Source organism: Catharus ustulatus, chromosome 4, assembly GCF_009819885.2.
Source record: "Catharus ustulatus isolate bCatUst1 chromosome 4, bCatUst1.pri.v2, whole genome shotgun sequence".
Classification (NCBI taxonomy): domain Eukaryota; kingdom Metazoa; phylum Chordata; class Aves; order Passeriformes; family Turdidae; genus Catharus; species Catharus ustulatus.
Genome location: NC_046224.1, coordinates 33,910,090 through 33,937,780, shown reverse-complemented (window position 1 = coordinate 33,937,780; position 27,691 = coordinate 33,910,090). Strand labels below are relative to the sequence as shown.

The following is a 27,691-nucleotide window of genomic DNA, read 5'->3' as shown; positions in this document are numbered from 1 at the left end:
AAAAATCTAACGGGAGTAAAACCATTGAAGAATGGTTTAGACAAGTCAGATTTCTTAGTAGTTCTTCATATATTTTTCTGCTATCCAACTAGATCTTCATATATGTTTGGGTCTGATATCTAGAGTTCACTAACAAAACTTGGCTTCAGGATTTTACTGAGTGCTGGAACAGCATGCATTAAGCTTGCTCAGAAATCAGGTCAGGAGTTTGTAATTGGTGTTGTAGCTGAGCTTGTTTTCCAAGTAGTAGTTTCAATTACAAAAGACTTGTTTTATTTTCGTCTGGAGCCAATTTCAAGAATGAGGAACAGATCAACTGTTTTCTTCAAAGTTAATTGCATCAAATGATATTCCAATTTGTGGATGAAATGCAGTCTAATTACTATGTAATTAATTATTTAAAATTAGCTGTAGGGATGATGGAATCAGGCTGGTGCTATTTTTAGCATGTGGTTTTGGAAATGTATGAATGGGAATGGTTTGGGGTGGTTTGAATTTTTCAGTTTATTTTATTTGTCATTGCAATCACAAGTCAAAGTGTCCTAAAATAGACTGGTCGGTATGTTGCTTGGGGTCTGTGTGGCTTGTGAACATCTTCCCTGTGGCTGTCATATTTGTCACGACTGCAGTGATGCCTTTAGGGACTCTTGGATAAATCAGATTCCTCACTTGGGAGGTAAAATAGCTAATACTGTGGGAGTTGCCTACAGTGGGCGTGAATTTGAATCCCAGCAGAATCCAACCCAAGCCCTTTCTGCAAAAGGGTGGTGATGCCCCTGGGAGGCAATTCTCATCTCTCTTCTGCAAACTTCTTTCTGAGCTTTTATTTCAGTCCCCTAAAATGTGATGGGTAATCTGAAACACTGGCTGATTGTTGCCCCTTGAGCAGACTTTAGCCTCTGGTAGTTTTAACTGTTTGATCTTGTTGACTCATTCTATGGTTTTTGCTCCATTTATAGATTGTGTGAGATTGCTGCTGGCTGCAGAAGCACAAGTTGACGCTGCTGATAAAAATGGCTTTACACCCTTGTGTTCAGCAGTTGCTCAGGGACATGTCAAGTAAGTGAAGCCTTTAAGATTTTAACTGTCAGCTGTTACTCAGTTTTATATTCTCTTTACATTATATACGTTTTCATTAACTTACTGTTGCATTCTTATGTATAAATGTATTTAACTATAATTTATTGAAAGCATCTACATAAATTCATCTTCTTATGCCATTCTGATTTTAATATTTTCTATTTGTTTTATTTCCAATTTCACCTCTTAAGGTTGCTGAACATGTATTCCTAGCAATTACAATGTGGTACTGGTCCACATGGGCATCATACCTCTGAATTTCTTGATTTTCTGTGAGTTATCAGCCATAGTATAAGATTAAAAGAAAGAAAGAAGGAAATTATTTTTGCACTGATTTTTCTGAAGCATAGTAAACTATGAATATCATATTCAGAGGCAAAAGAACATTTATTTTCTCCAGAGCAATATATAATCAAATAACTTAAACAACAAAACAAGTTTTTTTGAAGGCTGAAGTTTTTTTGTATTGGGAACTTTGAAAAACAGAAAATTATCTACAAGACAAATAATATTACTAAAAACATTCTTCAAAATGTCATTATAATAATTTATGTCATAGAATCATAGGAAATAGAACTGAAAGTTGGCAGCAACTATTAAATAACCATTTCCAGAGCATCATTTTCCAGGGAAAATTATTTTACAAATTCAAAAGGCATTAAACAGTTAGTAAGAATTCTAATTACAGAATTTAACTTTGTTTTCCATATCTTTGCTCTTTTTTTATCTTTCTGATTCTTTTCGTGCTTATATTTTGTTATTTTTAAGGATTTGACTCTGATACAGTAACACATAGGAGTCAGCCTTTGAATGTCATACTATGATAGGCCCTGACCCAACAATGAGGAAGAGTGGCATCTCTCTTCTTCTCACAGTCTTCATAAGTGAATAAGAATCTTCAGAAATCCTTGATGCTTCTTAGAGATTTCAAACTCATCAGCTAATGGTTGTTTTTTACTGGCAGTCTTACTCCAGAAGGAGCAGATGCCCACTAGATGTTTTGAGCACAGAAATATGTGTCTAGTTAAGTGTTTCAGTTTTTGTATAAAATCTGTAAAAAATATGTGTGACTTGACAAGACAAGCCCAAAATACACTCTTCATATTCTCTCACTGAAATAAATGTCTTACCACTTCTTTTAAATAGGAAGCTATTTATTTCCCTGACTTACCCTCACAACACTTTGCAATGTATCATCTGCTGTGTTGAGATATTGCAGACAACTTTATATTCTTTTTGCCTTAGAGACACTTATGTAATATGACATCCCTAAACATATTTTGCTTTTACTTTTTTAAATACTGAACATGAACTGAATTGTAAAATTGTACATGGAATGACAGGTCTAGCCAAAAATGTCTGAGAGACTACAAATGGTTCAGGCTATTTGATTGGTTGGTCGCTTCAAAGTTCAGGCACAGAAAAGAAATCTGTAATAGGCAGAATTTGGGGTAATAGTACTGTCTGCTTCCTAATGTGGGGCTAATGACAGTACTAAAGTGATCTCAGTTGCAGAGTAGGTGTCTGTCATAGACTTTCTAACCAGTCCCCTTTGACATCTTCATTAACCTTGTTCCTGAGCCAAGACAATACTGTTGTTCTAACCCTAGTTATATAGTCAGAAAAAAAAAAAAAAAGCTAGTTTTTTGAGGCTGGTCCAGTAATATCACCAGATCAGAAACTGGTTTTTGGAGAAACTTTTCAGAATCATTTCCCATGTGGAACAGACCAGGATGACTTTCCCTGACCTTGAGGTGGAAAGTGAATGTAGCTGTTCAAGATTCACCAAATACAATGTAAATTATCAAACCAGATATTTCTAACCTAGCAGACTTAAAATTCAATCTTGAATTGCTGTGTAGAAGTGTCTTGTTGTGAGCCCTTCTTGAGATGACTTTTATTACTGTGTGCTTAGGATGTATGCTTAACATTTGTTGAGGCAAAACATTATTTTTGTTTTATTATTTTTTTTCTGTTCAGTTGAGCATTTTTGGAAAGCATAGTAATTCATATCAATACTATCTGTTCTACTCTTCTCTAAAATTTTGCATTTTACCTTGAATTTTAATGATTTTCTGACTGGATAAAAACATATCAAAAACAATTTTCTTAAGTACTTGTGATTTTTTTAGTATGTTGTTTCTTATATTCTTATATATACCTTACATTGGTTTAAATATTTTGTCACAGCATATATTTTTACAGTACAGTCTCCTAATCATTAGCTATTTGGCATTGTACTAACTGCTTTGAGGCTTTATTGTTGATATGCTTTCTATTTCTATTTATTTTTATGGATAAATACTGAGCTGGAGAGCTGGGAACTTACCTTTGTTATCAGTGCTTGTTTGAACTGCAGAGTGAATTGACTGACATTAAGATTTTGGCAAGGTCTTAAGTGTTGTTGAAAAGCTAGGTTGGAGAAGGGAATGGCACAAGAACTGGGGGAGAAAATTGATTTATTGCGACAGGGTTGTGAGAAGTACAGGAGCTTGGATCTAAATGCCAGCCCCAAGTGAATTGCTCTTCAACACTCAATCTAATCTTCCATCCTCCATAACCCAGTAGCTGCTAGCAATGCACCCAAGGCATCCTTCTGGAGTAGTCTTTATTCAGGGATTTGAATGGTAGGTACTGCCATAGCTGTTTTGCTGCCCCCACCAGGTTACTTCTCTAGATGTGTCCTTTTGCTGGTAAAACTAGTCTTAGTCCTTCATTTTATTTTTTCCCCTTTTTTTAAAATTCTATTTTACATATCAGTAGTCAGAAATATTCCTTTTTTTTTCTCAGCTGAATGTTTTTCTTAAGTAGCTGTCATCAAGTTTTTATCAGTCTTGTGAAATTCATTCACAGTTTTTAAATGCAGCTACAGGAATTTAAGATCTACATGTTTAAAGTAGCCTGTCTTTATACATATGTTCAAAATTATACTTGTGTATATGGGTTGATCACAGGTAGATCTTTATCCGTAAAATCAATACTTTATTTAAAATATTTAAATGTCATAAGTTACAACGAGATGTTGAATATCTAACATAAAACAATTTTATTGCTTTATTGTTTGCTGTAGATGTGCAGAATTATTAATTATGTATCAGGCTGATATTAACCATGCTGCTGAAAGAGGACAAACACCTTTGTACCTGGCCTGTAAAACTGGAAATAATGATTGTATTAAACTATTGTTGGAAGCTGGAGCAGATCGAACAACAAAAACCAGCGTAAGTTAAAACAGTTTGTAAAGTTACAGTACCTTGTATAGTACTGGATATTGACATTAAAATATTTCTTGAAACTTTTCTTTAAAGCTGGAATAAACCATATTATTTGAAATTAGTATTTTCTTGTTTTCATCATACTTTCTGGGTTTTTTTTAAACTGTATATTGTCTAAAATCTCCTAAATTATGTCAGTTTCATACCATTTTACATATTTCAGATTCCAATGGCAATTTGCTGCAACTTTTCTCCAGCACTAGATTTGTAAAATGAAACTTTTCTGGTTTGGCTTATTTTTAAGGTGGAGAAGTGGAGATAGGGATTTTGCTTCCACTTTTTATGTTAGAGTGTTTTATTGTTATCCTTGAAGGGACAACACCCTAAAACTTTTTTGTCAGTATTGTAAAGGCTCATATATCACAAATGGCAGAATATGGCCAAAAAAAAGGTGTATCTAGAGGAAAAGGGGAGGAGGATTGTCTCAAAATTAGTGCCTACATAATTGCCTTTTTCAGGTGCTTTTCTGAAGTTTTTTTATGATTCTGATGTCAATAGATTCTCATGACAATAAATGTGGGTTATAGGCTGTTCCAAAATACAGCAGAAAGAGTAGTAACTTCAAAGAACATTCTACTCCTTCTGTAATTATTACACTAACTTTTTTTTATAATTTATTTATTTTGAAAGTGGAAAGTAAATATATTTGGCTTGGAATGAGAGAAAGTTGTGATGTTAAAACTGTGAAACTGAATAATAAATTGATTAATGCAACATGAAACAATATTGATAGTTAGAATCATTGTTTGATGCACAGAAAGGAAGCAGTTTACTAACAGCATGTGAGCCCTGTACCATTTAGATTCTCTTAAAAATTTTTAAGACTTTATCTGTTGGACTCTCCGTGTAGAAAGCTGTACAGTTTTTTTTCTGTTACATTTTCTTGCTTGTCTTCCTGATTTTCAGACAGAGCCTTCCATTCAGTTTCTTGCCGATACAAATCTGCAAACGTTTTTCTGTGTGTTTGGTGGCAGTGTGCTTTTTGATTTTGTTTTTTTTTAGGATGGCTGGTCACCAATTCATGCAGCAGTGGATTCTGGTAATGTTGAAAGTCTCAAGCTCCTTATGTACTATGGAGAGCCGAACAATGGGAACTGTTTGATGGATGGAGAGTCTAATTTGGACTACTTTGATTTGGAGAAGAGAGAAGATGACTATAGCAGTAGAGTAAAGCCTGTTGTTTCTGCAGATCTCATCAACCATGCTGACAAAGAGGGCTGGACTGCTGCCCACATAGCAGCATCAAAAGGCTTTAAGGTTAGTCTGTATGAACAAGTTAGAGTAACCTGATATAATTTAGGCAAAATAAATAATTTTCTTTGAAGAATTGCAACTTAGATGTCAAGTCTAAGTTTGTTATCTAGTTTATAGGCCAACTGGATTTAACAGAGACAAAGATAGACCTCCAGCAGACAATTTGTCCCAGAATCCAGGTGTCAGATGGAGTGAATTATCATATTTAAATGCCTGTTTCTTATGGGACAATAATAAAGAAAGGAAACATCATTACTTGAGATTTTCAAAGTTAAGGTGAGATGAAACCCACCCTGAATGCCAGTTCTTGGATGTCATGTGCTTGTAGATATTAGATGGATATAATTTCCAGTTACAGGTAGTAATGATTTCACTATGAACAATTTTTCCTTTGTGAGGGAGGGGAGAAGAAGAAATTTGAGAACCAGATTTGTGCAGGCATATGTTGTTTGATTTATTATTTTGGGCAGCCTTTTTAGCAGGTTATGAAACATTTTTGTGAGGTTGGGATAACTAATGATGTGGAGGATGAGCTGACAGGTCCTACTGATGACAAATAGGAAGATTTCTGGAAATTTAATATTGTTTCTTGGTATCACAAGCTATAAACTTCTAACACTGACCATTTAAAGGACTTTTTCTAATATGGTAGCTGTCAGTCAGATCCTACTGTAAAATTTTTACCCAGGAATAAAACAAAGGGTGCTAAACACAGAAGAGTGAATTTTAAGAAAATACAGTCCAAGACTTAAAAAATCAGCTTGTGTTTACATGCCTAGTTCAATACCTGTCATTATGTTGGGTTTTTTTTTCCTGATAAATTTACCTTCAAAACAGACACAGATTTAAGATTCAGTTTAAGTTAGGAGGTGGTTTAGGGACAGCCACTGGTTATTCAGCGTTTTGCATTACAAAGAGTCAGAGTTCCATTACCAATGTCTGTTAGGCAGGTGCAGACTCTCATTACAGTTTCCACTCATTTGAATTTACATGGAGTAAATTTAGGGTATTTGCCATAATCTGCAAATACCTAAATAATGTGCGCTATGTTGGCTCTTTCTGCAATAATATAATCCTCGGGAACTTTGAATTTAGGTTTCATTTGCTGTCTAAAACTGCTTTCACTGGGTGATCTCTCTGAAAGTTCTGACACTGGAAATCTTCATGTGTTTTTCATGAATAACTCAAGGGTTTAAGTTTCTAAGCACATTCCAAGTCATCTGTTTAAAAAGATCTCCATTTGGGGTTGAGGGAACTCTCTTAGATGATGAAGGCAATATACAGCTGGCAATCAGATTCCTGGTTTTGATGTTGCAGAAACTATAAAATTGTATTTGATTTAATGCATTTATTGACTTGAGATATGTTTGGGATATTAAAAAAGCTAAAAAAAGCTTAACAGCCATCTCCAAGTGCCATTAACACTGAGACTTCATTCTCTAATCCATTATGTACGCTGCATGTCATTAATTCCAGTGCATGATAGCTGCAAATAAGCAGTGCTGACACTAGCGTCCTCTTGTTTTGAGATAGGTAGGGACCATTCTTTACAGATTAATTCTGCTAGGACATCTTAGCTGTTATTTCATAGAGAGCAAAGACAACAAAAATCCTCATTTTACTAAGGAAATAAGCTTGGTTTCTTTGTTCTGTCCCACTTCTTCCTGCTTTACTTCCCATTTTCAGCCTCACAGTTCAGTCCTCAGCCTTCTGCTGTTCTGCTGTTCATTGCTCCTGTTTGAGAGATAGTGTTAACAAACTAACCTGGCAAGAAAATATGTGCTTTTTTCTGCTTGATATCCTTCTGGCAAGCTAAGTTAGCTAATACTTTTTTTTTAAGTACTGATGGGTGCTGCAACTACAGCCTAGTAAAATTTCACCTCACAGGCAGATATGCCTTGAATGACTGTTGTATTTATGAAAGGTCTCAGGGTGTCATACAGTGACAGAAGTCTCTGTAGAACAGCTGCAAAATAGGTAGCACTATGTCAACCTGCAGCTAGCCACTGTTCTGCATCAAAATATGCAATAGCTGCTTCTCTGTGTTTTTAGGGTTTGATTTCTCTGCTTTGCTTAACCCCAGACTTTATCAATACAATATTAACTAGGATAATTTCTGTTGGTTTCTTTTTTTTACAACATGGATGTGTCTTTTAAAGCATATCTGAGATGGCAAAGCTTTCCTGAAGGCTGCCTCTTTTGTTGCAGAATGATGGTCATTAGAAACAAGGAGTTTATCCTTTTTCTGATAGTTGATCAATCAATTTGAATGTAGATTTTAGCTTCTGTTTCTAATTTCAATACGTTTTCCTTTTGTTGAGCCTATGACATTTTTTAGAGGGCATCATGTCATTGTCATCCACAAGATGTTTGTGGTCTGACTTAATAAAGATACATTTTTAGATTACTGCATTCTTATGATGCCTGCAGAATTTCAGGTTTCTGCTTGCAGAAATTCTGCCAAAGAGACTTGCAAGGTGATTTTAAAATGATTCTTCTTTTGTATCCCACTCAGGTGTCAGTCATGATGGAAGCTCCTACCTGGTGAATTACAAAGTGAAAACTGGTTTTATGGATTGTTACCTAAATAGACTCATTTTTTAGTCTGTATTAAGCCTTAGAATTGCTTATTTAGTGTTGCTTGAACATTAAGGCCAAGATGTTCAAACCAGGATAATAGCTGGGTTTCTGTCTCCTTATCAACACCTAAAACAGTGGCCAGGTGTAAGAATTTCTTGAGTCAGCTAATTGGCACTTGATGCTTAGAGGCTGTAGAACCCTGGCTCTGTGTGTTCTGCTTCTTTATACTCATTATTTGAGACTTTCAGGTCTGCTATAAAATATTTTTACTCCTGGTTTTCAACTCTGTGTGAAACATCATTTTATCTACAGAAACTCTGTAGCTGATTGTCTTTGGAAATGCATGTGTAAGAATTTTAATCAGGAATCTAACTGCATATTGGTAGAACACTTTAGTGCAACAAATGGACAAGTAAATAATACAGTTCCTACCTTTGCAGAACTGTCTAGAAATCCTTTGTAGCCATGGTGGACTAGAGGCTGAGAGAAAAGATAAGTGTAATCGAACATTGCATGATGTTGCTACTGATGATTGCAAACATCTCCTAGAAAACTTAAGTAAGTAAATGCTATCAGCACTACATAAAAGTGTTTTTAGTAAAGTACTTGTGGGGCAAAAATGAGAAATATGAAAAGGGTAGTTGTCACTTTTTTTGGCACCACAATATTAAATTACCTTGATCTAACAAGTTCCTATTCTCCAAATTTTGCAAAAGCATGTGATAAAATTTTGTTGGAGGTTATTGAATTCCTCATGTCTTTGTTTCTAAACCATTCAAAAAGATGATACATACTGTACATTTGCAAATATCCAATCTCTCTTAAAATTTCTGAATTTAATATTAGTAATTACTTTTTTGAAATCTATTGCTCTCCTCTTTTCTTCAAATTCTTGCAGAGGTAGTCACTTAGTGGTCGTTAGCTGTCAAATTTCCTCAGGCTAGGATGATCATGTAGTCATATCTGAATCTCTTTTTAGAACATATTTTATTTTGTCACTTGTTTATCAGTGAGGGGATTGTTTATTTGATTCTTCAGATATGTCTTACAGACAACATCAAATAACTTCTTTTTTCCAGCATCAGTAACTTATGTAACAAGATTGTTCTTCTGTTGAAACCTGTCATCTTCTCCTTCTCTGTAAGTTTTCTCAAAATTCAGTAGAGCAGGCTCATCTGTGTATTTCTTGAGACAGAACTTAATTCTTCCTCTCACTAATTTTGTGTATTTTATATCACTGTATAAATCTAGATATAGCTGTATCTATATATACAGAGAAAGATATCTATAGTCCTCTGTATGGTTAGAATTATGGCACTGGTATATTTCTATGCTCTCTATTTTTTCACTCTTTGTGTTTGTCTTGTGGAATACAGGGACATAGGTGGTTAAATTCACAGATTATCAACAAATTAAGGAAGTTTTCTGTCTGCTGCTTCTGATTTTTTCTTGAGCTGTTTTGAATCCCAGTTCTTACCATTTTACTGCAGATTCAGAGGGGAGCACAGCTCACTTTCTGATAGACACTCCATGGCCATCTTCTTTACCAGACTGAAGAAAATTTCTGATGGCTGAATCTGCATCCTGTTAAATTAATGCTTGTATTATTTCCATCAGTCTTAGTACCCTGTGTCTCTGCTCATGCTTGTGATGAATCCAACAGCTTTTATCAGGCCCCGCCTTCTCTTCTTCTGTACACCTTATGCCAAGACTGCATTTTTGGGTAAGGTGTCTAAGGTGTCTATCTACATCCTCTACTTTTCTCACACTCCAGTAGGGTTTCCACCGTAGAACAGGAGGATGTGCTGTGACAGATCTGAAGGACTGGGGGCCAGGATTGCCTTAGAGGTGACACGATTGAAACTTAGGCATATATTCTGTCTCTGTCCTAGGGGAGAATCCCCTGTACTCCTTACAATCTGTGCTCATTTCCCTGAGGTCCAGCCATCAGAAGGGCAAGCCTTTCATGCATTTCTTACAATTCCATATTTGAAGGATGCCTCTGAGTAATCTTTTCCCTATGGTAGGCTAGTGGATCTAAATCAGAGCTTTTCTGACATCAGGAAAACTTCATTGGTTTGTATCAGCTGAAGATCTGGCTTCTGCACACAAAAGGGAAAAAAAGATTACAGTAATTTCACAACTATAAGGCGCACCCTTTTGACTAAAATTTTCCCTGGAACCCGGAAGTGCGCCTTATAGTCCGGTGCGCCTTATCTGATGGACAAAGTTCAAAAAAATTGCCTACCCGGAAGTGAGAGCTGCAAGCCACGGGGGGAGCCGGCAGGGCCATGGCTGCCAGGTGGAGGTGGGGCGGAGCAGGGGCGGGCACACCCCGGCCCTGTGGAGGCGGAGCCGCCCCTCCAGAGGCACGCCCCGGCCCTGTGGAGGCGGAGCCGCCCCTCCAGAGGCACGCCCCGGCCCTGTGGAGGCGGAGCCGCCCCTCCAGAGGCACGCCCCGGCCCCGTGCAAGGGGGATGGCCCCTCTAGAAGCACCCCCCGGCCCCGTGCAGGCGAAGCCGCCCGTCCACAAGCACCCCCCGGCCCCGTGCAAGCGGAGCCGCCCCTCCAAAGGCACCCCCCGGCCCCGTGGAGGCGGAGCCGCCCCTCCACAGGCACCCTCCAGCCCCGTGGAGGCGGAGCCGCCCCTCCACAGGCACCCTCCAGCCCCGTGCAGGCGGAGCCGTCCCTCCAGAGGCACCGCCCGGCCCCGTGCAAGCGGGACGGCCCCTCTAGAGGCACCCCCCGGCCCCGTGCAAGCGGGATGGCCCCTCTAGAGGCACCCCCCGGCCCCGTGCAAGCGGGACGGCCCCTCCACAAGCACCCCCCGGCCCCGTGGAGGTGGAGCCGCCCCTCCACAGGCACCCTCCAGCCCCGTGGAGGCGGAGCCGCCCCTACACAGGCACGCCCCGGCCCCGTGCAGGCGGAGCCGTCCCTCCACAGGCGCCCTCCAGCCCCGTGCAAGCGGGACGGCCCCTCCAGAGGCACGCCCGGGCCCCGTGCAGGCGGAGCCGCCCCTCCACAGGCACCCCCTGGCCCCGTGCAGGCAGCACGGAGGGGCGGCGGCCATAGCCCGGCCCCGGAGAGGCGGCACGGAGGGGCGGTGGCCATAGCCCGGCCCCGGAGAGGCGGCACAGAGGGGCAGCGGCCATAGCCCGGCCCCGGAGAGGCGGCACGGAGGGGCGGCGGCCATAGCCCGGCCCCGGAGAGGCGGCACGGAGGGGTGGCGGCCATGCCCCGGCCCCGCCGGATGCAGGCGGGCCTGGGGGCCAATGACTGCCGGGTTGAGGCGGGGCCTCGGCCAGCAACCGCGCGGAGGGAGCTGGGGGCGGAGCCTCGCTGCAAAAAAAAAGTGCGCCCTATAGTCCGGTGCACCTTATCTGATCTACAAAGTTGCGAATTTTGCCAACTCCCGGCGGGTGCGCCTTATAGTCCGGTGCGCCTTATGGTTGTGAAATTACTGTATGTTGCAAAGCTTCATAATAGGCTGATATGGGTTGTTTTTTATAATATACTTTTAAATTTTAATTTTAATTTAAGAATTTCTGAAAAGTTTTGTTTGGCATGAAAATTAGAAAATAGTTTCCTTTTCATTTTTAGTCATCTAAATGATCTCCAGAGACTGCTGTTTCTGTTGAGTTGCATTCCAAAGAGCAAGATTTAAAGTACTTCATATTTTCTGGAATGTGCATATAAATTTCCTTTTTGTAAATTTATCACAAATCAAATGTGCCCTTTCAGGTGCATTTTCTGTCTTAGCTCTTAGCTTTTTATTTTAAAATGTTTGGCTCAGCTGTTTTTTCCACTTGTGCACTAGTGCCAGAAAATTATTTTCTACATTGATAATAAAAAATGTGCACAAACACAATGAACTGAAAAATTAAGACATCGCCTACCATCTGTTCTAATTTATAAATAATTATTATAAAAATAATTATTATAAAAATAATTATTATAAAAAGAAGATATAAGATTAAGTAAATTTTGTCTTTTTTCCTGTTATTTAAGCACAATAATACTGAACTTTTTTTGTAAAAAATTATAGATACCTTGGTATTTTCATCACTTCTGTGATTTTGTGGTGGTGATCTGTGCTGTTCTTTACAATTTGCTTTTTTGTAGCAGGAGTTATTTTGTAGCTTTCCTTTGTAATATTAGATGTTATTGGTTTATAATAATGGTATTATTTTGAGTTGTACAGTTTTTCTCATAGTTGATGTTTTGTTTTTCAACAGACGCTCTTAATGTACCTGTAAGGATTTCAGTCAGTGGCATTGAACCAGTCCATTGTGGCACAGAGGAATTTGATACAATATGTGCTTTAAATATCCGCAAGCAGACGTCATGGGATGATTTTTCAAAAGCAGTGAGTCAGGCAGTGACAAACCATTTCCAAGCAATCGCTTCTGATGGATGGAGAAGCCTAGAAGATCTGTCATTTAATAGTGCTGCAGAATCCAACATTGGCCTCAGTGCAAGCAGTATATTTTCCATCAAACTAGGTATCAATATTGGTGTTAATGAAAAAAGCAAAACTTCGGGATGTTCTTGAATTTTTGAAATCTTCTAAGTAAGATAAAAATATCTTTGAATTACTGCATCTTTTAAAGCTTAGATAAGAAAAACCAATACTAAATATGAAACTTTGAACAGCCCTGGCATGAAAACATTCCTTACTTTTAGCTGTGTGTATGGCACAATTAATTGGGCGCTTTAATATAACCTTGGATATCATAAGGCCCTATGTTAATTAACCTTGTAGTACTTTCAGTACTCCAGAGGAGAAATCAGTATCTCAGGTGAATCTAAATTCTCACCCTGAGTGCTATATGCAGTTTTGGATGTCACAATATAAGAAAAAGCAATTAGGAAGTGCCCAAAGGAGAGACATGAGGATGGTGAAAGGCCTTGAGGGGAAGCCGTATGAGGACTGGCTGAAGTCACTTGGTCTGTTCAGTCTGGAGAAGAGGAGACAGAGAGGAGACCTCATTGAAGTTGCAACTTCCTCATGAGGAAAAGATGAAGGGCAGACACTGATTTCTTCTCTGTAATGACCAGTAATAGGACTTGAGGGAATGGCCTGAAGTTGTGTCATGGAGGTTTAGGTTGTGTATCAGAAAAAGGTTCTTCACCCAGAGGTTGTTTGGGCACTGGGACAGGCTTGCCAAGGAATGGTCACAGCACCAGCCTGACAGAGTGGAAAAAGCATTTGGACAATGTTCTCAGGCTCGTGGTGTGACTCTTGGGATGTCCTGTGCAGAGCCAGGAGTTTGATGATGCTTGTGAGTCCCTTCCAACTCAGGATATTCTGTGGTTCTACAAAAACAATTCAAAGGATGCGTTACTTTTTTTACAGTACATTCAGAATGTACAGTAAATACAGACTGTAAATCGCTGGCATAGGTAAACAGAACTGCTGTTTTACATAACTTCACTTAGCAAGGTACAAAAGAGAAATCTTTAAAATTATGAGTAATTGGCCAAAATATGGTAGTCTTATAACAGTTGTATGGGTTTCTGAAAATCTGTGTACTTCATCTTAAATCTCCTTCCTTACTTCACTTCCCATCAGCAAAACTGAAGCCTGGTCACATTAGACTGGGCAAATTATTCTATTTTGCTCTATTTTATGTGTAATGATAAAATGGCAGCCTAGCAGTTTAACTTGTGTCTCAATTAGTAGAAAACACTAGTAACTTCAGTCATATATCAAATAATAGCATGGTTTAGTGCATCTCATACATAGGACTGATTGTTTGTCAAATTTGTCAGTGTATGCACATAATCTTTGTTAAGCAAGTGAATATGCTGGAGTGTGGGACACTTTATATGCATACAAGGAATATATATCTCTCTTATTTTTTCTTTTTAACAGGAAACATTTCATGGTCAACAGGTCAGATTTTTTCCCAGCCACCATGGGACTTTTTGAAGAACAATAGAGCTGAGCATATCACAGTGTTTTTGTTTGGTAATTTTCAAGTCATAATTTTTCAGTTTTGAATGTTAAGACACTCCATATTAAATAAATAATTTGAGAGTCATTTGCTACTGTTCTTGTTCTTCAGTGTTGCTTGATTCTCAGTGATACCATGTCCATGTAATTGTTTAACTAGATTTTAAAGTGTCTACAAATTTGGAAAATATGCTGGCACATAAAAGTCCTACTGCCTTTTTCAGCCATACAGTAGTATATATATTGCTTACGATGGATACTCGTGAATCTCTGGTGCTAGATAAATGCCTTTCATTTATTCATAATTTTAATTTGCATAGGCTCTAATTTTAAAAGGTTGGTGTAGAATACTGCATGAAAATCATATGCATCAGTCATACATGAGGGATTTACGTTAGTTATTTGTATGTCTCATTGTAAGGACCTCAAGAAGGCTGTCTAAACAGTGTGACTTATGCATCCATGATCCATCTTCAGACACTTCAGAATTATCTCCGCCTGGTCAGTAATAAGCTTGTTTCTCTCTGCATGCTAATTGTTTATCAAAATACTTCTGTAATAGTGTTGACTAAAATCAGGGGGTTTTTTTGCTCTGTGAAAGAACATCAAGAACTAAAAAATTGAAATGGATTGAAAGCTGTTTTAAAATAAAGTTGTCCCTAAATTTACCCGTAACTTTTGTCTTGTGAGGGCATTAACTTTCTTCTTTAAATAGCTATCTGATTAACTGAACTGCTTAAAAATATATTAAAACCTCTCTGATATCTTACTGCTTTCCAAAGTTATTTTACTCCACTTTTTGAGGAGAAAGTAAACTAGAATAACATTCATGTAAGCAATTATTTGAGACTTGAATTTTATTACAAGCATGCGTAGAAATCTCTTGTAACACATTTTAATACCTCAAAATGTACGGATAATTGAATAATATAACTTTCATAGAGCATTTCTTTTAACGTTGCATCAAATCAGAATTAGTTTAGAACCTGCTTAATGTCTGCTGTGGTTTTTGGATAGTATTATATGTTGTCAGGAGAACGTACCACAGGTTCCTGCTGTATTCGGCCACATTGCACAGAGATATGAGTGTATTCCTTTAATGATATTTTAGAGGTAAAACAGAGTTAAGATAGAAAAAAGTTGTTCTGTCATACTGATAACATGATCCCATTTCTGCTGCAAATAAAGTCCTCAGTCTTAATCCTTAACTTAGCACTGATGATTTGGGCGTCATTCAGATAAATGTATTATATCTATATTATATATTATATATTATAAAATATATAGTATATAGTATATCGTATATCGTATATAGTATATAGTATATAGTATATATATTTTAATTCAAGAAAATATTTGTGATTACTGAACTTACTCATCCCAGATTAATGTTTTAAGTTTTTAAGTCTGTTGTAACAAAATACCTTGCTATGTAGTTTTACAAGTTAGGATATAAGTTTATAAATATATTTCCAAGATGTATGCAAATATTGTCTACTTTGAAAGTGGTATAGTAAGGATTATCACCTCCAATAGTGCAAATCAAATAATTTTGTCTTTTAGATGCTGATTGTGTCATCTAGGTTAAAAAAAAATCCAAGTCTGAACTTTCAAGAATAATTTATTTTTGAAATAAATATTTCTGTTTATCTGTCTGTAGGTTGAACAGTACCGTAATGTCATTTTCCATGGTCCAGAAGGAAGTTTGCAAGATTATATAGCATATCAGATAGCGGCCTGCATGAAGGTATTTGCACAAACATACCAAGTAAATTAGTCTATAAACCAGAGTTTTCACTATTTCACCAAATATATAAATTTTCAACACAGCAAAAGCAAGTGGCTGCAGGATCTACATGTGAGATTGTTAAAGTTGACGTGGATGCTGGTTTCTCCAAGGAGCAACTTGCAGAACTGTTCATCAGTAATGGTAAGGTTATTTCAGCAAGACTACTTTTGGTGATTTGTAGGAAAAATTTTAATGGTGCAAAGTAAAGAAATGCGTAAAACCATTTTGCATAGTGGATGGCATGTTTTAATGGAACCCATAGTTTTTCAGGTTCTTGAAGCCAAATGTACAAGTCTAAACTGAGGGACAGCTGAGGATGACAGAGATACCAATAAGGAGCTCCGTCAAAAGTTCCAAACTTTCATTTAAAAATTGGTATTTTTAAATATTTAATTCTGTTTCATTCTTTTTCCCTTTGTTTGTGATCCTTTAAAAGTTGATTACTCTGGTTCATATCTACTGAAGCAGAACTGAAGGTGTACTGTGTATGCTCATGAACAAAAGCAGAGCCATCCTATCAGGTTTACAATGTCTTGCAGTGCTGTGTCCTGTTTGTTCTGGTATGGCCTGGTGTAACTTCAGTCTATGGCAGCTTTTTCTCTAAGGAAATCCTGGTCACAATGCCCAGGATAGTTTGTACCAGTGGTTATTCCCACATGTCACTTTCAGTGCCATCACATTGGTGGGAGAGAAGAGACCATTTAGTTAGAAGTCAGCCAGGCTTTTGTGCTCGGCCTGGAGGCAAGAATGTCACTTGTACTTTGGTTTGTTTACTGGCCACTGTCTCTAGGAAAACTGCTTCCTTTGGATGCTTTACTCTGTGTCAGCAACACATTCTTTTTAATAGGCTGGTTTTGCATTTCAGCATGGTACTGCTGGTTGAGGCTCTCATTTTTCTTCGGCTTCTTTCCCCACTGTTCTGCTGCATCTCCTTTCCTATGAGAGCATTTCTCCTCTAAATGAGTCCATCAGACACAGTCCTCCCTCCTCTCAAGCTGTAGCCTCTTAGTAAAACACTGCAGTAATAGTCAGGAAACTACAACTAAACAGCAATGATCAGATACAGTCAGTTGCTGTGAGTTTTGCCTTATTATAAGTCAATTTCCTTAATGACCAGTTAGTACCACCTTCAAAAAGCTGTGAAACAATGCAGTGCACAATATAGTCAAGATTACAGAAGCATTCACCTGGGATTTAGTGTTGCAAGAACACTTACAAACTTTCTTTTTTAAGCAACAAGATTGAAATCAGAAAAATTAAAGGAAAATATTTTAAATGTTAAAAAATTATACAGATGTCATTTTGATGCCTATTAGGTTCAGGTGCTACTGGGTTTACCTAATACGAGCTCAGATTTTTTGAGTGATTCTTAAAGATATTGAAGGAAGTCTTGCGGAGAAGGTTGCCTACTTCTCATAGAAGTTTGCTACTATCTCATAGAATGATAAAGTTTCTTACAACCATGGACTATTCTTAAGCCTCTTATCACTACATGGTATAAGAGTACATGTTAAAAGTTTAAGATGTAGCACAGCAAATGAAAGAGATGTTTAAAGAGGTCTTTGCTATCTTTTCTGTTGCATTTATATTCGATGTACTGAAATCTTTCCTGTCTATGAAGATCCTGTTATAGCCATTGCAGGAATTTATTTTAATTATAGCTGTCCTTTTTTTTTTCTTCATATACAGTATGATATTATTTCTATTGTTTGATTTTATGCATTAAATTTTAAACTTATTATTCAGTCTGTCTGCTCCTGTAAACAAGTTAAAAAGGAAAAAAAAATCCTTTGTTGCAGTAGTAGCAGTAAAATCTGTATATATAAATGGAAGTAAATTTTCCTAAGTACACATTAATGGGATTTTTCTATTTCAGCTTGTCTGATCCCAGTGAAACAGCCTCCTGTAAACAAAACAACAATTGTGATTTTAGAAAATCTGGAGAGAGCTTCTTTATCTGAATTACTTGGAGATTTTCTAGGACCTCTTGAGAATCGAAGTTCAGAAAATCCCTGCACTATTCAAAGAGGTATTTAAAGAATTTGGGTTGCAGAAATGTTTTTACTGCAGTACAGTTTTATTGTAATATATGACAAACAGGGAACAGGAGAAAAAGTTAATTTGTTCAGTTTTTATATTTTATTGTAAATAGTTGTTCTTAACAACGATAGCATATTTTTTAGCTAATTTATGATGTTTTATGGATTGTTTTCCCTTTCTAATTATGTCACTATTTCTTGTTTTTATATGAAATCATGTCAAGGGTTTGAGTATTTCAGTTTAGTGTTTATGGTTCCTTTTTAGCAAATGGAGTTTCTGGTGCTTTTTACTTTCATGAGAACTGCTTTTTACTGGGGACCATTGCAAAGTGCCATCTTCACGGCTCAGACCTGCTGGTTCAGCAGCATTTCCGTTGGGTTCAACTCAGGTGGGATGGGGAGCCAATGCGAGGCTTGCTTCAGAGGATTTTAAGGAGAAAAGTCATAAACAAGGTAAGAACTCGAATCAACTTCAGCAGTTACTTTCATAACCAGGTCTGTGAAATATGTACAATGGTAATGCCAAAAGCAGAGCAGATAGCTTGAGTTGTTTCAGGGAAAAATAAACATTCATTTCTGGGAAGATACAGGCTGTGTATCTGGAAATGTTGTGCTTGGCCTCATAGAAAGGGATGTGTGGCCATGGCTAATTGGCATAAACCATTGGTTGGTTGCAAATAATAATGCTGTGGCTACTTGTCTGTCCACTGCATGAAACGTCCTTCAATAAATTTTTTCAACTTCTTCTTTCATTCTTCTGAGAATGATAGTAAAAATCAGTTCAACAAACATACAGTCTCTTTTTCAAATAATTTAGTCTCAATATCTAAAATAAGATACTCATATATGTGTCTAAGTTTTAAGCAGAAAAATATTCTCCATGATTTTCAGATTAAAAGAGGAGCAAATTATATAATTAGGAAAGTTTTTTTGAGCTAATAGGTCTGCTGAAGCAGGAACAAAAGTCCAAAAGAGAAGATGGGAAGTCTGTTTTAATATTAATAAATAAACAAAGATGGGAAATGGGAAGAAAGATGTAGGCAAAAGAAGAATTGTGGGCTTTGGAAAGAGGGAATTTAATCAAAACAGCTGCAAAGGAAAATATCTTGGCAGCAGTTTTGAACAGGCTTAAAAAGGGAGATTGTTCTAGGAATAGAAAAAACGGCCAGTAATAAAGAGTCCTGTTGTGGGACAACAGACCTACTGTCAGTTTTGAGTGTTCAGCTGGATGTGTCTTGGTTGTCCTTGGGAAATCATCTCCTGTACCCTTTGCCACAGTTCTCATCTATAAAGGCTTACTGATTCAAAAAGATTCTGAAGAGGAAATGTGTGGTAATTGAACATTTCAACCAGGATAATGAGGAAATTTAGAAACATTCCTAAATATTCTTTAATTGCAAGAACCGGAATACAGAATAGAAAAAAACAATCATGGGAAATCTATGAAACTCTTAATAGACTATTTTTCTTAGATCATGTTTTATAAGTTATTACTTGTTCATAGTCAAAGGCTGTATCAGACTTACTCTGGCAAACGGGTTTGGCTACAGGAACTTGCAGCATCACATAACAGATGTCATTTTCAGGCTATTTTTTGGGGGGTTTGAAAGAAATCCTTATTCTAATGGCTTAGAATTTGACAATGTTATGGGCTCCTACCTCTGACTGAAAGGTTGAACAGAATTTGGGTACTAATCTCATGAAGTTTAATTTCTCTCGAGCATATATGCAGATGGTGGCTATTTGGAGAAAAAAGCCGTATGTCTTCCTGTATCTTCCCTAATTAAATATTGACTTGCCCAGTGTGGTGGTACATTTTTTGAAATGCATACACGTGCCATATGTTAATTCAAATGCCAGTTGGTACAGGACTTAAAGAGGATTTCAAAGTCAAAAAATAGAAGAAAGATTAATCTGTTATAAAACTCTAAAGCAAAGTAGAAGCACATTCATTGTTAGAACCATAGCCTATTTCAAAGATCGTCGCTCTGTATTATAATACCATGTTTGTGCTGTAATATTCATGTGTTCAGGTGAAAAGCTTTTTTCCAGTTAGCTTGAACCATTAGGTAATATGGGAACAGTTTAAATGTTTTTCTGCTTTAAGTTCACCTATAGACACTATCAAGAGGCTCTGGCTTCAGTGCTGTCAGTTACTAACCCTGGTGCATCTTTTAATGCATCCTTTAATTTAAACTGTTACAGAGGATAATCCTTGGATTAGGATGATGTAGACTGTAATTTGAAGTCAGAGGAAACAGGAGATTTTTCTGGCACTACATAAATTGGCATACTAAAATCACAAGTCTTAGAGGAAGTCATCTTTTCTTCACTGCTACTAGATCTAAAATCAATATGGAAATCCACTAGGCATATGTCTGGGTCAGATACTCCTGTTAAGTGCGACTGGGCATTTTTTCATATGCCTTATTTGTATCATATACATTGCATTGTATACGGTAGGTATCTCTTGTAATCCTAATCTTAAACACTGCAGAAAACCCACTGCAACCACAATTTCTGCCTCAGTTTCCCATAAGAAAGTAAAGGAATGTCAGTTTGTTGATAAGGAGATATTTTTGAAGTGTAGTTGGCAAAGTAAGTTTTAATACAGCAAGATGTCAATATATTCTATAAAAAGTGGTTTTTTTACCTGTATCTGACTGTTTCTGATCTAATAGCAACACATGCAATAAAAAAACCCCAAGCCTTCCTGGGATTTCATGGAAAGTGTTTGCAGCTCTAATCTTATGCCATGTCAAATATCTTTTCTCCCTGCAGTTCAGAGGCAAAGTACCTCCTCCATGTGATCCTGTGTGTAAGATCATAGACTGGATTCTTGCTGTTTGGTACCAGCTGAACTCTTGCTTATCACGTCTAGGAGCACCTGAAGCACTTATGGGGCCAAAGCATTTCTTCTCCTGTCCTGTGGTTCCAGGACACAGCCAAGCAACAGTCAAGTAAGACTTCTGTTTCCTGTTTGATGCTGTTCAGTGCCAACTAGATACTTGCCACAAGTGTAGTAGTTGTGTTTCTCCCAAAACCCTGCTGACTCAGCAACTTTTTAATTGAAATTACTGAAAGTTTTAAACTTCTGTTGGCTATTTAATTACTAGAGCAGTAATTTGGAAGGACACACGTGGGAAGTGGATGTCTAAAACTGCACCAAACTCAGTCTTCTTGGGATCTTTTTTTTTTCTGATTCAGAGGTTAAAAGATTCAAGAAAAGTTGGTAAACTCTCCTTTTGAACTTGTATATAAAGGAATTTTGGAGAATGATTTTTCACTCTTCTAAGTATGTGGTATAATTTTAAAAATACATGCAGTTTAAAGATATCCTAGTAAGTAGGGCAGGTATATATGTTTAGTTACACATATGGCTAGCTGACCAGTAACATAAAAAAAATATTAAAACATTATGGAAATTTTGGCTTTTCTCACCTACAATTGCATAAACATCTGATCACATTCCAATTCCAAATACTAGCAAATGATAAAAGAAATGGCTATATAATTTTAAATTATATTAATCAGAAAGGTATCAGGCCTCTAATTAAGATTCAAACTTACTCAGAATTCAAAGAATAACATTGGTTTCTTTAGATGTGACATAATTTTTTTCACCAGTCAGGTCACCACTTCTGTTCCCTCTCTGACTTGTTTCTCTTTTACTAGTTTCTGCTGACCTTTCTTCCAGGAGCCTTTGCTTAACACATGAAGGATTTTGCTTAGCATGTGCAGATGCTGTCTCATTTCATGTTCTGTCTGCATATCTTGATACATTTTGCTAGTTTATTTTCCTTTTTATTCTCTAAAAGTACAGATTAGATAATAATCTTCATAGTAATTATCAAAGTGTAAATGTGGACATAACATTGACTTGAAATTTTATGGGTACTGAGAAATAAAATAAGAATAAAGCATACCATGCATCTATCTCCTATCTTACTGAATCATGTCTTCTGAAAAATTTTAATAATTTATTTATTGCAGTGACATTAATAGAGGATAGAAAAAGTATTCTTTAGATATCTTAGTTGTAAATTTCTGAGTCTGGATTTCTCCTGAGTGTAACTCTAATTTGTTTCAAAATGCTTTATTTTGAGTACAGCCCTAAAATGTCCTTTATTGTAGATTTATGCTGTCTGACTTCTCATTTTAATGTAGTTTTTGTCCACTAATAAACAACTAAAAAGCACAGCTCCAGTGAGCTCTTACTGGACACTTTTAGTTTAGTAATATGATGACTAACAGTGTGGTCATGTAATAAATAGCTTTTCATTATCAGCTCACTGGTTGCTGTTATTTGTATCTAATTAACCACTTCTTTCCTCTTGCCCCTCCTCTTCACTGTGTTATTCTTCTTTTTCCATTTAGTAAAGCTTCTCTGAGTCAGTCCAATTAATTAAGACAGCAGACAGCTATCTACAAATTGGGTTCACTCTGGGCTCAGTGTTAGCATGAGATGAGGAAGAAGAAACAGCATGGCAGGCAAAGAGAATGTGTTACAGGAATTTGTTTCCTGCTGTGTGTTTCATATAGCTTCACCTGTTTTGGTGAGTAGAGTGAATAAATGAAGAAAATTTTAAGTACATTTTTACTTGGTTTAGGTTTAGGGAACCGAAGATGATGTTCCAACAGGAACGACTTTAACTTTGCAGCCCTTTTTGAGGGGCAGGGGTGTGTTATACCTTTCCTAAGTATCAGCAGTATCTTGATCAAGATGAGCACAAACTTAAAACTGATTTAAATACCAGGTTGGAATTTTATTTAAAGAGCATGCTCATCCATTGTTAACTGTTAGATTAGAATGGCCTCAATTACTTTTATCTTTGCAGTGTTCATTTCTGACCATTTATACTGGCAGTATTGCAAAGTGTTGAATGTTGAAAGCTTACATAGGCAAAAATTGAAAAGAGAGAGTTCTTTATGACTAAAATACAAATAATTGATTATTTTGGTAGCTTAGCTAGCAGAAGCAGACTGTAACTATATGGAATAATATTTACAATGTTATGCTAAGTAAGCCTCAAGGTCCTTCAAGGACCATCTGAATACACAATTAAATTGTATTTTAACAACTGTACGAATTACTTTTCTGAGTAATTTTAAGTAACTTCATCAAGCTTATAAAAGCACTTTGAGCTTTTATATATCATAAAAGCTCAATCTTATGCCTCACAACTGACAAAAAATATATCTTACAAAAAACTCATGTGTTCTAACTTTTAAAAAGATGGGAAAAAAATCCCCAAAAATAATATTTTAGGTAATAGAATGGCTCGGTTTATCAGTGTATCCAGCAAAAACCATCCATTTAAGTCAGACATTTTAGCCTCCATGTTTTCTGAATGGATTTCTGCAAAGCTGAACACAGCATGATAGCCTACAATTCCTTACAGACCTTTAACACAAACCGTCTGACCCAATCTTACCATCTTCCTCCTCTAAGAACGTAAAGAATTAACAAAATGTGTTGGAGTTGATCTAAAAAAGACTGTCCCAGTGTCTCTTGTAGATGTGAGCTGAGCCCTAAGTCTGAAACTTTTTGCCTTTATCCCCAGAGAACTCCTAAGTTGCAAGAAACAGCATTTATTTTTCCCTAACACAAAGTTTTCACTTCTTTGCTAATATGACATAATGCTTCTCTCTTAGAAAAGCAAAGGTCCCAGAAGACCCATGTCCCTTTTAATCTAATTTTTGAATCAAAATCAGACCCAGTCTCCAAACCAGACAATCTGGAATATCCACAGCATCCCAGAAACTCAGTTCACCATAGATCAAATAAACAAAAAAGGAGTTAGAGCAAGGCAGCTGTGTGAATAGAAATGTCTTGTAAACTGGACAAGTTTGGAAATGGAAGAATACTGGAAGGGGTACAACCATAAGTGAATATCTCCTTTTTTCCGTGCTGTCAGCAAATAGGCTAGGAATTAACACCTGCAAGACTGGAAATTCCTCCATGCAACTATTAAAAAAAGGGGTTTTTGTATATACATGAACATGCATCTTTCTGAGACGCTTTTTCAGCCTTAAAATGGAAAGGATGTTTTATTGTCATTATCTGAAGGAAGAAAAGCATCAGGTGGTCAGTTTGTCTAGGCAAGCTAAAGAAATTTAGATGAAATAGTTTAATATAAAACAAACAACTAAACCCTTCCTTAAATAAACTCAGTCCCTCTCTGAAATGAGGTGCTTTTTTAAAATACAAAATCTGATGTTACCAAAGTATAAAGTCGCAGATTTGGATAATTGTTTTTGAAGTTAAAGTACTGGTTTTATACCACAGGTGGATGTCCAAGCTATGGAATGCTGTGATAGCTCCCAGAGTACAAGAAGCCATACTCTCCAGAGCCTCTGTGAAAAGACCATCTCTACCAGGACAAGCAATAGCCAAAAAAAATCCTAGCCAAGGGCAGCAGGCTGTTGTTAAAGCTGCTCTCAGTATCTTACTAAATAAAGCTGTTTTGCATGGCTGTCCTCTACCCAGACCAGGTAACAGTGAACTGTCTGAAAGACAAGTAGTTGTACATTGCTGTACTGGGGCTCTTGACTGCTTCCTTCTGTTCTTAAAACTCCTACAAAACATAACTGAAGGGAGGTGGTGGGGTTAAAAGCATTTACAGTCATTAAACTGAGTACAGTAATTTCACGAATACAAGCCGCACCAATTTGACCAAAATTTTGGTGGAAACCCGGAAGTGCGGCTAATATTCCGGGGCGGCTAATCTATTAACAAAATTCTAAAAGCTGCCAACACGGAAGTGAGAGCCCGCGGCAGCCCCAAGCCAAGCTGGAGCCTGGCCGGCCCCGGCAGAGGTGGGAAAGCCTGGCAGAGGCGGGGCCAGCAGTGTCGGGGGCGGGCGGCAGAGCCTGAGCCAGCAGGGCGGGGGAGCCTGGGAGAACTGGGGCTAGCAGCGCAGGGGAGCATGGCAGAAGCAGGAAGGCCGGCGGGTGGGGCTGCCTGGCAGCGGGGGAAGCCCAGCATAATCGGGGCCAGCAGCGTGGGGGAGCCCGGCGGTGCGGGGGCCTGCAGTGCCGGCCAGGGCGAGGAAACGCGGCGGCGGTGCAGACGGGAGGGGGCGGCCGGCGAGCCTGGTGGCGGCGGCGGCAGCCCTGCCGGCGGGGCGAGCGAAAGCGGCGCTCGCGAAAGCGCCGCCGCGAGCCGCGAACCGCGAGCCGCGAACCGCGAGCCGCGAAAGCGCCGCCGCGAGCCGCGAACCGCGAGCCGCGAAAGCGCCGCCGCGAACCGCGAGCCGCGAACCGTGAGCCGCGAACCGCGAGCCGCGAAAGCGCCGCCGCGAGCCGCGAGCCGCGAGCCGCGAGCCGCGAGCCGCGAGCCGCGAGCCGCGAGCCGCGAGCCGCGAGCCGCGAAAGCGCCGCCGCGAGCCGCGAAAGCGCCGCGGGGTGGGCGCGGCGCGGGGCGGGCGCGGCGCTCGCGAGGCGCGGCGCGGGGCGAGCGAAAGCGGCAGCGGGGCGGACGGCGAGCCCGGCGGCGGCAGCCCTGCCAGCCGGGCGAGCGAACGCGGCAGCGGGGCGGTGCTGACGGGAGAGGGGGGCCAGCGAGCCCGGCGGCGGCGGCAGCACCACCCAGCCAGCCCCGCCGAGCCGTGGCGCTGAGCTGGGCCACCCGGCCCCGTCGGCAACCATGAGCGGGCCGAGCCTGCCTGGCCCCGCCCCGAGCCAGTAAAGCCCGCTATGCCGCGATCCTGTTACTAATTGGCCAATTTGTGAAAGCTGCGCACGGATTCTCGCGACGAACGAAAGTGCGGCTAATATTCGGGGTGCGGCTTATCTATTGACAAAGACAGCAACATTGTCGAGGCACCGGGGGTGCGGCTTATAATCCGTGCGGCTTGTATTCGTGAAACTACTGTAGTTGTATAAGTTACTCCAAGAAGAATCATTTGCAACAATTAGTTCTTAACACTGTTTTACTTTTGTTTCAGAGCTAGATAATTATATAGCAGATTTTAAGGGAGGAAATTTTCCTTTTTCTGTGGCTTCAAGTTACAAAAGTTGTAGTAAGAAAAGAGGTGAGAATGCTTCTTGGAGAAAAGTGAGCACAAGTCCTCGCAAAAAGTCAGGCCATTTGTCCTCCCAGTCATGGAATAAGCAGGAGACAAATACTGAAGGTAAATAAAGCTTTTTATTTCCACTTCTGAAGCTTTTCAAGCATTTGTTTCTTCTGCATTTTGAATTAAAATTTTTCTATTAAATTACACTTATATTTATGTTCACCAGTAAAACACTGTTTATTTTTTTCCCCAAAAATTACTTCTTTGTGACTGTGAGGTGTCCTAACTAAGTTGGGTTCTAATGTACTTCCTGTTGTCTGATAATGAGGCAGGCATTGGCTCAGACAAGAATTGTAAGCAGTGGTTCCACCTCTGTATGTATGGAATGACACTGTATCAGTCTCTTCTCCAAGACCAGAGGAGAGAAAGCTTCATTACTTTTGGTACTCCTTAGATTTGCTCCAGATTTACAGTATAAATACTTTTTTGGGTTTCCTTATACTTACTTTATAACTTTACTACAATATTTATTACTGAGTGAATCCACGTAAAAATAAATTAATGCATTCCTCCCCAGATCATGCATCCCTTGTTCAATCTAACTAGAAAAACTGAGTAGAATAATCTGGAATCTCTGCAGTGGAAGAATGAGATCTTTGGGTTTAAATTGAATATTTTTATTTGATTTTCACTTTAATCGCAAAAATAAATGTAAAGATTTTTGTGTAGTCACAGATACTGTAAGGTTTTCAATCATCTTCATTATGTTGCTTGATAAAGAGGGCTTTATATGACTGGGTCTGTGCATGTGTATAAATGTGGAAGTTATATTAGTGACTGACACTTTTGAAAATTCTTTTCACCTCAAGATCGTAAGTTATATAATAAGTATTTATTACACAGAGATAATATATGGATATATTCAGAAGCAGCACAATTCTTCTAAAGAACACATATTTCTAGAAAGAAAACATAGTATTATTGTAACTAATATTAACTGATTGTAACTAATTAACTGTTGTAACTAATATTAAACAGAAAAACTTCCAGGGGAAAAAATCAAAGCACTTGCTTTCTGAAAATGAAGGTAACTACTTCAGAGGAAAGATTCCAGAAGAGAGAGAAGGCAGTTTACACACATACACACACACTTTAGGAACAGTGAGATTCTAGCCTTACTTACCTCATATACAAAAGACCAAAATACTTGATGCTTGCTACTTTGCAGCACTAAAATGAACTATTCATTTCTTCAGGCCTTGTTCAGGAGGAAGTCTGTCTTCTCTGACTACAACTCTAATGGCCTGATTGCCAATTCTCTGTTTGAATTGTGAACTTACCTAATCCCACTAAGAGGATTGAAGAAATAATGAACATAACCTGAAGTGGGGTAGTTGATGTTGTATCTTATACCTGAGAATGTTCTTGGAATCCAGTTAATATCTGTGAATATAAGTTAAAAACTGAATGGTCAATTAATTTTAGTATCTTCTATTTCAAATGCTGTTGCTGTTTCCAGTAAAGATAATTGTATTGATTTTATCTCTGTGAAGCAAATTTAAATATTTTCTTGTTGACCAGAAATTTCTCTTGGGGGAGAACCAGTAAGGGTGGTTCAAGTGCCTAACACAGAAACCTCATGTCCTCTCTTTCACAAAAGCTTAGGCAACTCATCCCCTATTTGCCAATTTAGCATTTCC

The 27,691-nt window shown here is 38.4% G+C and overlaps 1 protein-coding gene across 2 annotated transcripts in view; it reads left to right on the top strand.

The window, feature by feature from the left end:
- CTTNBP2 (cortactin binding protein 2) overlaps positions 1-27,691 on the top strand; it is a 77,119-nt gene that overhangs the window by 42,760 nt on the left and 6,668 nt on the right. For both annotated transcript variants that reach the window (XM_033056863.2, XM_033056862.2), the window contains exons 6-19: positions 960-1,059; positions 4,151-4,301; positions 5,358-5,612; positions 8,630-8,747; positions 12,425-12,691; positions 14,065-14,160; positions 14,567-14,646; positions 15,806-15,892; positions 15,976-16,075; positions 17,811-17,963; positions 18,239-18,426; positions 20,755-20,933; positions 24,263-24,468; positions 25,923-26,108. In XM_033056863.2, coding sequence (XP_032912754.1) covers positions 960-1,059; positions 4,151-4,301; positions 5,358-5,612; positions 8,630-8,747; positions 12,425-12,691; positions 14,065-14,160; positions 14,567-14,646; positions 15,806-15,892; positions 15,976-16,075; positions 17,811-17,963; positions 18,239-18,426; positions 20,755-20,933; positions 24,263-24,468; positions 25,923-26,108 — 2,166 coding nt within the window. The remainder of the gene's footprint in view (positions 1-959; positions 1,060-4,150; positions 4,302-5,357; positions 5,613-8,629; positions 8,748-12,424; positions 12,692-14,064; positions 14,161-14,566; positions 14,647-15,805; positions 15,893-15,975; positions 16,076-17,810; positions 17,964-18,238; positions 18,427-20,754; positions 20,934-24,262; positions 24,469-25,922; positions 26,109-27,691) is intronic.